Source organism: Malaclemys terrapin, chromosome 10, assembly GCF_027887155.1.
Source record: "Malaclemys terrapin pileata isolate rMalTer1 chromosome 10, rMalTer1.hap1, whole genome shotgun sequence".
Classification (NCBI taxonomy): Eukaryota; Metazoa; Chordata; order Testudines; family Emydidae; genus Malaclemys; species Malaclemys terrapin.
Window position 1 is genome coordinate 5551250 of NC_071514.1, and position 12365 is coordinate 5563614.

General features: G+C 39.0%; 1 protein-coding gene and 4 non-coding genes across 5 annotated transcripts; all 5 read left to right on the forward strand.

The window, feature by feature from the left end:
• The first annotated feature begins 303 nt into the window (after nt 1-303).
• RPL4 (ribosomal protein L4) lies at nt 304-7642 on the forward strand. The gene is made up of 10 exons (XM_054042515.1): nt 304-410; nt 1962-2133; nt 3211-3317; nt 3843-3981; nt 4521-4645; nt 5137-5266; nt 6222-6378; nt 6571-6654; nt 7293-7413; nt 7524-7642. Exons 1-10 carry the CDS (start codon nt 408-410, stop codon nt 7563-7565), a joined length of 1080 nt encoding a protein of 359 aa, XP_053898490.1. The 5' UTR covers nt 304-407; the 3' UTR covers nt 7566-7642.
• On the forward strand, nt 1791-1890 carry LOC128845007 (small nucleolar RNA SNORD16). Its single transcript, XR_008446595.1, has one exon. It is a non-coding gene; the product is annotated as a small nucleolar RNA SNORD16 (small nucleolar RNA).
• LOC128845005 (small nucleolar RNA SNORD18) lies at nt 3047-3118 on the forward strand. Its single transcript, XR_008446593.1, has one exon. It is a non-coding gene; the product is annotated as a small nucleolar RNA SNORD18 (small nucleolar RNA).
• On the forward strand, nt 3677-3776 carry LOC128845006 (small nucleolar RNA SNORD16). The gene has a single exon (XR_008446594.1). It is a non-coding gene; the product is annotated as a small nucleolar RNA SNORD16 (small nucleolar RNA).
• LOC128845004 (small nucleolar RNA SNORD18) lies at nt 5343-5413 on the forward strand. The gene has a single exon (XR_008446592.1). It is a non-coding gene; the product is annotated as a small nucleolar RNA SNORD18 (small nucleolar RNA).
• Nucleotides 7643-12365: the final 4723 nt, after the last annotated feature.

Sequence of the window (12365 nt, forward strand, 5' to 3'; positions counted from 1 at the left end):
CTACATCCAGCACGGCCCGGGATCAGAAAACACTATTTTTAATGTATTGAGCGCTAACAATTCGTTGCGCGTTGTGTTGGTCATGTTCTCATCATCATTTTATTAAAAAAAAAATTATATGATCATTTTTGTCAGGTCCGCCTCGGAATCCATCCGCCAAAAAATAGTCCCCAGGGTCGGGAGGGATGGGGAGCCTGGGAGGTCGTGGTATGAGACTATCAAACGGAGGGTGGGTGGGAGATTAGAGGACCCGCTTTCTTGCCGTCTCCTGGCAGGTTTGGGAGGGATCGGTTAGGGAAGGGTGCGGTGGAGGGTTACATATAGGGAGACGGTAGTAATAGGTCCTTCCTTTTCCGGTTGGGGCCGTGGCGGAGTGAGGAGCGAGAACCAGCGGCTCCTCTGCCAGCATGGTGAGGCGCGGCCTACGGGGCTGGGCTGTGGGGGGGCAGGTCGATAAAGGGGCGCCGGGGAAGGGGGCGAGCAGTAAGCCAAGGAGGGGGAACGGGAATCGGTGGGCAGAGCCGGGCCGGGCCGCCTGCGGGCGGAGGGCACCGGCCGCGGGGCAGTCGGCCGCCATTTTGGAGTCGTCGGCGTTCGGCCTGCCGCGTGGTGCCCGCAGGGGGAGCGTAGCCGGCCTGGGCGGGAGGGAAGATGTAATCTGGGGGAGCAGGCCGGTGTGCGATGGGGGAATGGGAACGGGCTTGGCTCCCGCGGGACGGGCCATGGCTGAGATCCCGTAACTCGTGGTTCAGATCTGGGCCCCGCCTGAGAATCTCTTTTTATTGGGGGGGGGGGGGGCGAGAATGGGGACGGGTCTAGCCTGACTCTGGGCTTAATCCGCTTCCCGTCTGTTCCTTTTTTAAAGCATGGAAGGGTTGGATATAGAGTTGTTAAAATGGACCATGCGGGGCCCTGCCCTCTCCCCGTCCCAGTTCCTTACCTTCCACCCCGAAAAAAAATATATAGGGTTTGAAAAACGCTTGGGATGAAATCATGTTACAACCTCCCACGTAGTAGCATGAGGCAAGAACCTGGTTTGAGCAGCCTGTAGTTCTATGTATGCTGCCAGCCCAGCCTACAGATTTAGCTGATGGAGGTCGTAGTTGCTGCCATGATGTAGTAGTCAGTGTTGGAAATTAGTGTAATGGACTCTTTCATTATTAGGAATTGTATCATAGTTGTTAGCTAAATGCTCATATGAGCAAAACTGGGGAAGAAGGGAGGGAGAAACCTTTAGTATTGCCACACAGTGTTAGTGACTTGAAGGAGAGCTCTCTGTAGCTTGAAACCTTGTTTTTTGTTTTTCCACAACAGAAGTTGGTTGGAATGAAAAATATTTCCTCCCTCACACACATTTAGGGCAGATCCACACCATTTTGTTAAGGCCAGGAGTTTGTTTCCAAAATATTGGTTATATATATTTGAGGTCCTTTTTAGGCACTGGAGGGGAAGCAATACTGGGCCTGGTTAGTTTTTCAAGTTTCCAAGATAATTTTGTAAGTGACATAACTTTACATTACTTGTTATAGCATCAAAACTCCAAAATGCACAGATTTCATAAATGAACTTGTTTTATCTAAAAGATTACTAATAGATTGTTTTAAGTATCTGAAAATAAAATTTAGTATGGATATAGTATTTGTAAAACAGATCAGTGAGATTTACCAATTTAAGAATAACCGTTTTACATCATTGCTGAAGCTGAACTGTGTTGACCTCCCAAGTGTGTGTGTGACTACTCGTACAGTGTTACAAAGTTGTTTGGTGTAAGTATAAATGGTAATAGTCATTGCTGTGATGATATAATTTGCGTCTTATCCAGTGTTCAGTGACAGTTGCCTGCTGTCAGCATGCTGGCGCTGTTGAACTGAAGACACTTGACCCTGAGCAATATTTTAAACACCTTTTGAATCTGAACCACTCAACTTGTTGGTGCTGAAGAAAACTCATGTCTTTTTCAGGCTTGTACTCGTCCATTAATATCTGTGTACTCCGAAAAGGGGGAGGTATCAGGCAAAAATGTCACCATGCCTGCTGTATTTAAAGCTCCTATTCGCCCTGATATCGTGAACTTCGTTCATACCAACTTGCGCAAGAACAATAGACAACCCTATGCTGTCAGTGAACTTGCAGGTATGATTTGTGTACAGAATTTGAATAGATTTAGATCAGGATTATTGTTTTATTACGTTAATATATAATACTTGCCAACTTACTGTATACATGCTACTTACATTATTTTAATTTTAGCTCTAATACTACTAGGACTTAATTTACATAGTACCTTACAACCAGAAGGACTCAGAACTGCAGCTACCTCTGGTGTGGAACCAGAAATGAACAACTGCAGAAAACATCTTAGCCAATTAGAACCACAAGGGGAATTTTTGCTAGGCGAAATCAGTTAACAACCCTGTTATGAGTAGTGCCATAAAACAGTGGTTCTCAAGCTTTCCAGATTTCTGTACCCCTTTCAGGAGTCTGAAGCCCAAGTCCCACTGCCCAGGGCTGAGGCATGTAACTTAGCTTTGCAGGGCTCTCTGGCATAGAGCTCCAGGCAATTGCCCTGCTTGCCACCCTCTAACACCAGCCCTGCACTTGCAACCCTCCTTAAATCTATCCCATGCCGCTGCCACCTCCCTCCCTGAGGCTCAGGACTCCCAGGTTGAGAAACACTGATCTAGATGAGTTGATGTATTCCCCATGGATACGTGTACCCCTGATTGAGAGCCGCTGCCATAGAATACCGGATTGCCATTGGTGGTTAGGTCATCATCTCAGTTTTACATTCTATTTAAGAGACAACATACTTGATCATGGTCTGATACAGGGAGGGCTGATGCTGCAAGTTTTCCTCTGAAGTTTCCCATCCAAGTACTTAAACAGGCATAAGGTGTGAAAATCTGTATGTTTACAGTGTCCATTTTAAAGTTAAGTAAACTTTGTAATTTACATTCACATTTTGATAGTGTAATGGAATAGTCCCAGTTATTGTCTTTGTCCAAATTTGTGTTCAAGCTTCAAAATCTGTCTTAATTTAACTACATAGAAATGATGAGATTCCACTTCATTGGTCCGTGTTTCTGAACTATATGATATCAGTGGAAGTTCTGATTCTCTTGAATTCTTTATTCCTATGACTTAGAAAAAATAGATTGTTTCACTTTCTCTGGACTTTCACTGATGAATTAAAAAAAAATTTTGTTTCAGGACATCAGACCAGTGCTGAATCTTGGGGTACTGGAAGAGCTGTTGCTCGTATTCCCCGAGTGCGAGGTGGTGGAACTCATCGCTCTGGCCAAGGTGCTTTTGGGAATGTATCCTTTTGATTTTGATTGTAACTATTGAGTCGGTCTAAACTTGAACTTTTTGAGGGACGGGGGGAGCAGAAATCTTCTGATTTAATTACCAGGATTATCTAAATGTGAAGGTTCTTCCTCTTTCTACATGTACTGTAGATTGGACTGAATCATCAAAAGTTCAAAAGTCTATAGTAATATGAGGGCTACAGATCCACTTGTCTGGATTCAAATGTATTTTAATGTACAAAACAATTAACTGATAACCATGAGGAATCTGTTAGTCTTTAAAGTGCCACCGGACTCCTCGTTGTTATCATGAGGAAAGATCTTTAGTTCTTTTAATTTTTGAGATCGACATTGCTGTCTGTTTAGCTTGCCATGATGTCGTAATTTGCGTCTTACTCTGTATTCAGTGACAGTTGCCTGCTGTCAGTGAGCTGGTACAGATGGTTGACGAACAGCTAATGCTGAGCAAGGCTTTTAAAGGTCTTGTTCTGTAAAAACATTTGAAAAGTTTTATTCTTAACTATGGATGCATAGATGTGTCGCGGAGGCCGTATGTTTGCCCCAACCAAGACTTGGCGACGTTGGCACCGCAGAGTAAATACAACTCAAAAACGGTATGCCATCTGTTCTGCTCTGGCAGCTTCTGCTCTCCCAGCACTGGTTATGTCTAAAGGTGGGTATGTTGAAAATTCCAGAATGCTTGCTCTTTACTGCTGCTCAGCATGCCAACAGCTCATTATTGTATTGCCATGGGGTAATTTAGTTTACTCCGAAGAAGTTGAGTGTTGTACAGTATTACAGTACAACTTTTTTTAATGGTATCCACTTCATGTGAAGTGTTTGAAATAAAAGGAGCATATATGTTGAGTAAAGCTGAACAAACAGTACATCGAGGTTATACAGAACAGAATGGAAACAGCCTGTCATTGTTGTAAATCTTGACCTGGTAGTTTATGGTAGTCAGTTGCAGAAATACCAGTTTTGAGTCACATTCCAGATCACCACTATGATTGTTACTCTTATTAGAGGCCCAAGACAAGTTGAACTAACCTCAGCCCTAGAAGTAGTCCCTATAGGTGTGATTTGAGGGGACACCAGTGGGGTGAAGTATAGCAAAAGCAGTAATGCAAACATGTTCATTATTACATTGAGATTTGTGTGGGCAAAAAAGAATAGATAACTTTAATCAAATTCTCATAAAATACTTCTCAGGCCACCGCATTGAAGAGGTCCCAGAACTTCCTCTGGTAGTTGAGGACAAAGTTGAGGGTTACAAGAAAACCAAAGAAGCTGTTCTGCTTCTAAAGAAGCTTAAAGCATGGAATGACATTAAAAAGGTGAGTTGTTTACTGTCAATACAAGTAAACCTTTTACAAATCCCCATTAAAACATTGCTCATGCCAGACTGCAGCTCAGTAAATTAATATGTTGGCTCTAAAGGCTTCATTTGCTATAATATAATTAGTAAATAATATAAACTTTGATGTTTGCTTTTATATGCTCTATTCATATCTTGACTTCACTTTGCTAAAAATTAAATACTTGACAAACTATAGTAGGTTCAAAGCAAATTATAGCCGATCAATGAAAATTTCTCTTTCACTATGCTGCTTCACGTCTCTGCCCACTTCCTTCTAAGACTCTTCATTTCAGTGTTGCATAGAAAAGCATTTTAATAGCCTGATTTATCTCCAGAATGATGAACTTTTCACTGGTCCGTGTTTCAGATGAACAGTGATGATGGTGAAAATCTGACTTCTTGATTGTGCTACTTCTTAATAGTCAGAATTGTACTGTTTGGATTTCTAGATGTGTTCTTTCTGCATAGGTTTATGCCTCTCAGCGTATGCGTGCTGGGAAGGGTAAAATGAGGAATCGCCGTCGCATCCAGCGCAGGGGACCCTGCATTATCTATAATGAGGACAATGGCATCATCAAGGCTTTTAGAAATATCCCAGGTAACTTTGAATTACTGAACAAATGGCACTATATCTATTATCGGGAGGCTCTGATCTTCTGTTTGGATGAGAGTACCTAGAATGATGAGATTCCACTTCATTGGTCCGTGTTTCTGAAACACATGATTTTGTGGAAGTTCTGACTACTATTTGAATTCAGTGAATGTATATACAGTAAAAGCTTTTGTTATCTGGCATGTAGGTTATCTTATGACACTACCTATCACTATGGGCAGCGCTTAGCATACACCCAGATCACTAAATATACACTTAACGCTAAAACTGTACTGAACATAATTTAATCTTTGATTCAGAAGGCACTTCAAGATCTTGCAGTGCCTATGGGTCATCATTATCAACATCATTTATCATTGTAGATGTAGAAGGTGGAGGAGATTGGGCTGAATCTGTAATGACCCTATGTCACACCCTGGAAGCTGCTTTTTTAATAAATCCCTGTTATCAGCTTGCTTGCTTGTTTTCTGCCTCTCTTGCATAAAAGTAGAGTGCAGAATGTGCAATTGCATAACCTGGCAGTACACTAGTCCCAGTTACTAGATTGAAGATTTGTATTAGGAGATATCAGAAATGCTGGTTAATAGAGCTTTCCAGTTGGTGAAGTGCCGGATAATGCAGTTTTTACTGTACCTCTGAAAGAATCTGTTTAGTATGTTCAAGGGCATGGTTAGAGATCGGTTTCATTTATTTGATAAAATGTTCATATGGAGCAGAAAGATAACTTGCTGTTACTGATACATTCTCCATTTTTTTGGTCCTTTCAAATATTGTAAAATTAAATTTCATACTTTGTTTTGTAATCTTGATGCCTGTATATCTTTGTAGTATAAAGTCTTTAAAACTAGTAAACCCATACTTGCTTTTTGTGGATTGAACTGCTCTGATTTTGCTATTGTATCAAGTGAAATACAAACACTGTGATCTTGTCTCGTTTTAGGAATTACTCTTCTCAATGTAAACAAGCTGAATCTTTTGAGACTTGCTCCAGGTGGCCATGTTGGGCGTTTCTGCATTTGGACTGAAAGTGCCTTCCGCAAGCTGGATGAGTTGTATGGTACCTGGCGCAAACCTGCTACCCTAAAGAGTGACTATAAGTATGTATATCTAGAATCTGCCTTGGCTAAAAATATTGTATTAACACAAAAGTTCTGTAAATTTTCGTTTAGTGGTAAGATTAGTCTTAACTAAGGATGTAAGGTTTCCTAAATAGCTGTCTCTTCATAAAATTGAGTACAGATTAAATATCCCCACCTAATTTTGATTCTAAATGTTTGTGTTTTGTGTAGCCTACCAATGCATAAGATGACCAATACAGACCTTGGAAGAATCTTAAAAAGCCAGGAGATCCAGAAGGCCCTGCGTGCACCAAAGTACTTATTTTTATCTAATTACAAAGTACAAGGGTTTATTTAAACACTTATTCAACTTTTTGGGATGAGAGGGCGTAGGACACTGAACATGGCAAACCAGAATGTTCTTAGAATTTGGCTTTATGTAGATTAATTCAGGGTACATGGTCAAGTGGTTCTAGCTCTAAAAATAAGGTTTTGGCTATAAATTGAATATTCAGAAACACTTCCATATTTTTCAACTCTTGCTTAGGAGTTTACACATTCTGCAGTGTATTTACAACCAAAAAAATACAATATTGTTAATATAGGAATACCAGAAAGTGAAACTGGCTAGCCTTCCATTCCATTTTTTCCAAGCTGAATGAAATATGAAATTAATGTGGATAGTCCCTTCCCAGCTGAGTACCATACATCATGTAGCATAATCCTTTACTGTTTCCCTGTTTTTCTGACTTTCTAACTTTACCTTACCAAACTAAATATACACGGTATCTGGATTTAAGACCAAAATGTTATCAGTGTCCTTCAGACACTGTAGTAACATAGTTTTTTTGAAATTAAGGATAAGTCTACTTTTCTGGAAGAAATAATGTATTCCAACTCTTAAACAGTTTTGCATCTCCCTGAAGAACACTAATTGAGAATTGTTTTTACAGTAAAAAGATTCACCGTAGAGTTCTCAAGAAGAATCCTCTGAAGAACCTGAGAGTCATGATAAAACTGAATCCATATGCCAAGACAATGCGACGCAATACTATCCTGCGCCACGCTCAAAATGTGAGACTCAAGTTAGATGTCTAATCTAAGTGTTACTTACTATATATTATTTGCATGTTTCTGACTAATCTTTTTTTCTTTTCTTTCTTACCCCCCCTTCCCCCCAACAGCACAAAAGCAAACAAGAGAAGAAGTCCAAGGCTGCAGCATAATGCACTCATCAGGCTTATCCACTTAAGTTCAAAAGGCTGTACTGTGGATTTACAACAAATAAATATTCTATTGAGTTGGTGGAGTGTCTTCGTTATTTGTGACCACTACTGCAAATGCTTTGGAGGGAGGGAGGGTGCAGTGAAAGTACACTGTTATTTATTCTATCAGAAAGCATAATGGGGGATGCAAGTGAAAGGTGTATTAAAAAAAAAAAGTCTTGCATTATTGTAAAACTTAAATGTAGCTAAACTTTATTAAAAGGGAACTTGATACCTGGGTTATTGTGGGATCATTGGCTAGGGCTCCCAAAATTACTACTGGAGTTGGTGTTAGCCCCAGGGGGAAACGGTGGAAAGGGAAAGCCCCTCGTGTAGACAATTCCTCGATGATAAGCAGGTTTATTCTAAGGAAGTTTCACCTCAGAGTTGAGCTAAATTTCCCTTTAATATTGAACTATGACCCACGTATGCTATTTTAAATGTTAAAAATCTATAGTAAGGTTACCATGCCAACACTGACTGTTCCCTGTGACCCATCCAGCTTCGAAAGTATGGAGGCTCTCACTACTTGCCAAACAATACAAGATTTTTCTGTTGTGTATGAATCAAGCTTGTCAATAATAAATATTTTCCCCATGGAAAACACAAGTTTTTGGTTGAAAGATTAAGTGGTTGAAAGCTTTTTGAAACCAAAATCAAAGCTTCCCAAGGAAAGACACTTTCAATGAAAATATTAATTTCACAGAAATCCAGTTTACAATAAATTGGACTAACCTTAGTTGTGTATAACACCCAGAGAGTTAGTAAGACCTGATTCTTCCTTGCCTAAAACCTGTTTTAATATTAAAACAATCTGACCAACGTTGTGGTGTTGACTTGGATCTTTGTCACTAGGGTGCCATGGCAAGTTTGACACTATGCAAGTACTTTTAAGTCATGAAATCTAAACCACTTGCATAGTGTCAAATTTGCCATGGTGCACTAGTGATACATACTGCCCCTCCTCACAGTTGTAATATATAGCTTACAAAAAAGTGTAGAGAAGGGAGGGAGGAGAACTGAAATGAAGAGTTGAATTAGATGACAAATTTCTAAATTGTGTTTTTAATGAAGTTTAAGACTGGAGGAATAGACTACAGGACTGGTGGTCAGCAGTGAAAGTAAAGTGAAAAATGGGTGTTGTTGGAGGGATTAAGGGTGCAATTCTAGACAGGAAAAGCATGAGGGAAACCAGGAGTGGATAAAAAGAAGACAATGTGCTGGCTTACTCTGAGACTGAAGAGGCAGAGTAACCTTTATTCAGAAAGACAACAGTGACAGAATAACCTCATAGTGGAGGTAACATGGGTAAAGCAACACCTATGTTGAAGTTTGTCTTCTACAAAGGCTAGGAGCAGTACTATGACTCTCTAGATGGAATGAACTTGATACTTGCTTTCTCTTGCTGAGTATATAACATGCAGTTGGTTGTCTTGAATTAACAGCCTTTTTATAACTAAGCCTAGAAATAGGATCCTCTGCTCTTAGGGCAAATGTAAAGCAAATGCAATATTATCAAATTTAAAAATAGCTTCTCCAATTAACCTTAAATTCTCAGTTCTTTGGACAGGGACTAGACATTGTGCAGAAGAACTTCAAAATCAGTTTTTAATGGAAACTGGTTAAACAGATGTAAATCTTAGCTATGATAGGCTGAAAAATTTGAAGCTTCACTACGCTACTAAGGCTCTAACTTCTAAACCTAACATGGGATCATGAAGATTGAGTTCAGTTAAGCTGTTGGAAAGCTCAAAGCCCTTTGCTGCTGCAGAACCACCTGAGGATATAAACAGAATTTTTAATCCATTACATTTGAGATGTGGGGATTTCAAGAGTTTACACATAAATGCCTGCCTAGCTAACTTATTCCTTAGTAACTGTGTACATGATCCTGCTTGTTAAGGAGATCTGTAATGGATTGCATCTGAAATCACAGATAAAATGCAAATAGTTTCTGGATCAAAAATAATGAAGGTACCCAGTATGGGAACCCTGTTAGCTTTCAAAGTGCTCAATATGTGTAACAACCACACGGTGGCAGTTGAGAAGTAGAAATCTCCACGCCTGTTTAGTCAACCTACTCCTCTTGCCAAACGTTGTTCCAAGAGTATTTTAGTCTTGGATACTAAAATTGTTTTGGCAATTTTAGAAACTAAGAGCCTAATGAGAATTAGGACCCCATTTACTCTAGAGCTACATAAACGTAAAAACAAATTCCTGTCCTAAAGATTCTATAGTGTAATATAAAATGCAGCAAGGGAAGAACAGGATGAGAATAACCCATGGTCATAGACTAGATATATATACAATTAGCCTTCAACTAGAAGAATATGATAGGTAGTGCATTAGGATTGAGTGTCATTACAGTAGACTGCTTATTTCCTATCTCCCTTGTACAGGAATATTATAGCAACTGGTTATGGTTAGTGACTGGAAAATGTTTAAAGATGATATGACATTCATACTATATTAGTTATCCTGTATGCAACACAATTTGGTGTAAAGGATTTGACATTTAGGTCCAGGGCTACTACCTTATTTACCATACACATAAGCTACTGAAAAGCACCCTAACTTGCACCTGTTCACATTGTGGGTACAACGGTAATTAAATATTTCAAATTCCCTCTAGCTTTTTAGATTCAAAAGTTGTCAGTTTTTTATTACAAAAATAAACTCTTCCCAAACAAAGGGACCAAATGTTAATTTGTTTAATAAGCTCATTTAATAAAATTTCTGATAAGACTCGGGAAGCTAAAATGGAAAGTGAGACTAGTACTCTTATTTTAAAACATCAGTTTTCGGAAAACCTGTTTGCTATTTTTTTAATTAAATACAGTAGATCCTCAGATACGAACACCAGAGTTACAAGCTGAGCAGTCAACCTATACACCTCATTTGGAACCAGATGTACATAGCCAAGCACCAGCAGAGAGAAAAAAAAGCAAATACAGTACTGTGTTAAATGTAAACTATTAAAAAAAATAAAGTAGCATTTTTCTTCCATGCAGTAAAGTTTCAAAGTTGTATTAAGTCAGTGGTCAGTTGTAAACTTTTGAAAGAACAGTCATAACATTTTCTTCAGAGTTACGAACAACCTTCATTCTCAAGGTTTTTGTAACCATGAGGTTCTACTGTACTGTTATTCCCCTGAGATGCTCTTTTTTTTTTTTTTAAGACTGAAGCAGAAATGAGAGCTGCTGTGTTCTTCCCCAAAATTCTTTGTTGATAGACAGCAAAGCCCAAAATCATGAAAAATAATTAAAATCCACAATGTTTACGAACCAAATGTACAATTTGCCTTTAAGAATTTAAATAATCTTCTCCATTTTAGGATAAAGAGAGATTAATTTTTACTCAGCCTAACTTTGTACATATTTCCAATTAACAACCAATCACTGGTATGTTAATAGTTTCCTAACATATAGCATATGATAGCTCAGATAGCACAATTTTTTTATTGTAAAGAATGAAATCACAAATCACCTAAATCCTGTGTTTATTTTAATGTCATTTTCTTTTTACCTCCCTTGAATAATTTTTGTTTGGAAATATGATTGGCAAAAGTTACAGATGGGGAGGAGATTATTCATAAATGGCACAGCCGTTTACCAAAGCTAGATCCCTGAACAACTTTCAACAGATTACAGCAGTAGGCCCTATAAATCAAGTTAAAAGTGGCAGATTTTAATGCATTGAGAAAATAGACAGCTTTTTATAGTCTGGCAAAAAGATACCCTCATCAAAGGTACTGATTTGCAAGTTTATTACTTGTGGCACCTTAGAGACTAACAAATTTATTAGAGCATAAGCTTTCGTGGACTACAGCCCACTTCTGTAGTCCACGAAAGCTTATGCTCTAATAAATTTGTTAGTCTCTAAGGTGCCACAAGTACTCCTGTTCTTCTTTTTGCGGATACAGACTAACACGGCTGCTACTCTGAAGTTTATTACTATATCTTATCTAGTATTATATAACTTCCTATAAAAATATTTGATCATTTGTTATTTATACTCATTCCTTTACTGTAGATTTTCCTTCTGTTTTCCCATTTTCTTCCATCACCTTTGTAGAGGATGTCAAGTATCAGGGGGTAGCCGTGTTAGTCTGTATCTACAAAAACAACAAGGAGTCTGGTGGCACCTTAAAGACTAACAGATTTATTTGGGCATAAGCTTTCGTGAGTAAAAACCTCACTTCTTCGGGCACTTTCACTCTATGCATCCGAAGAAGTGAGGTTTTTACTCACGAAAGCTTATGCCCAAATAAATCTGTTAGTCTTTAAGGTGCCACCAGACTCCTTGTTGTTTTTGTAGAGGATGGTGCAAAGAGTAGACTGGCCCAAGGATTTAAATATACCCTTCCTGAACCATCCTAAACAAGTGACTGAAACCAGTGTGCCTCTTAGCTCTTCTGTTTGCTTCATGCCTTTTTTTCCAGCTGTTACCAGCTGCCAGACAAAGCGTAGTAAAGTAACGTCCTCTTCAAGTTTAAAGTATCTGACAAACCTCCATCCATCCCAAATATTAGAGGACTATTTTGAATTGCATGAGTCTGGATTGCATCTTAAATAGCACACAAAATCAAGTTTTTAGCACACAAAACCATTAACTTATTTCAGGAAGGAGTAAGAAACCACTGTGTACACACAGATGGAGTACAAGATGGATGTATTTGGAGCTGGTAGTATAGTTGCACTTTTGGTATAATGTTATTTATGTTACTACACATGGAAGATGTAAAGTTCCCAATGATTGAAG

What these genes read in the sequence shown, in the direction of transcription:
- RPL4 (XM_054042515.1), top strand. An exon ending in AAGGCCCTGCGTGCACCAAA is followed by an intron (nt 6,655 to 7,292) that starts GTACTTATTTTT and finishes TTGTTTTTACAG; the next exon opens with TAAAAAGATTCACCGTAGAG. An exon ending in TCCTGCGCCACGCTCAAAAT is followed by an intron (nt 7,414 to 7,523) that starts GTGAGACTCAAG and finishes TCCCCCCAACAG; the next exon opens with CACAAAAGCAAACAAGAGAA.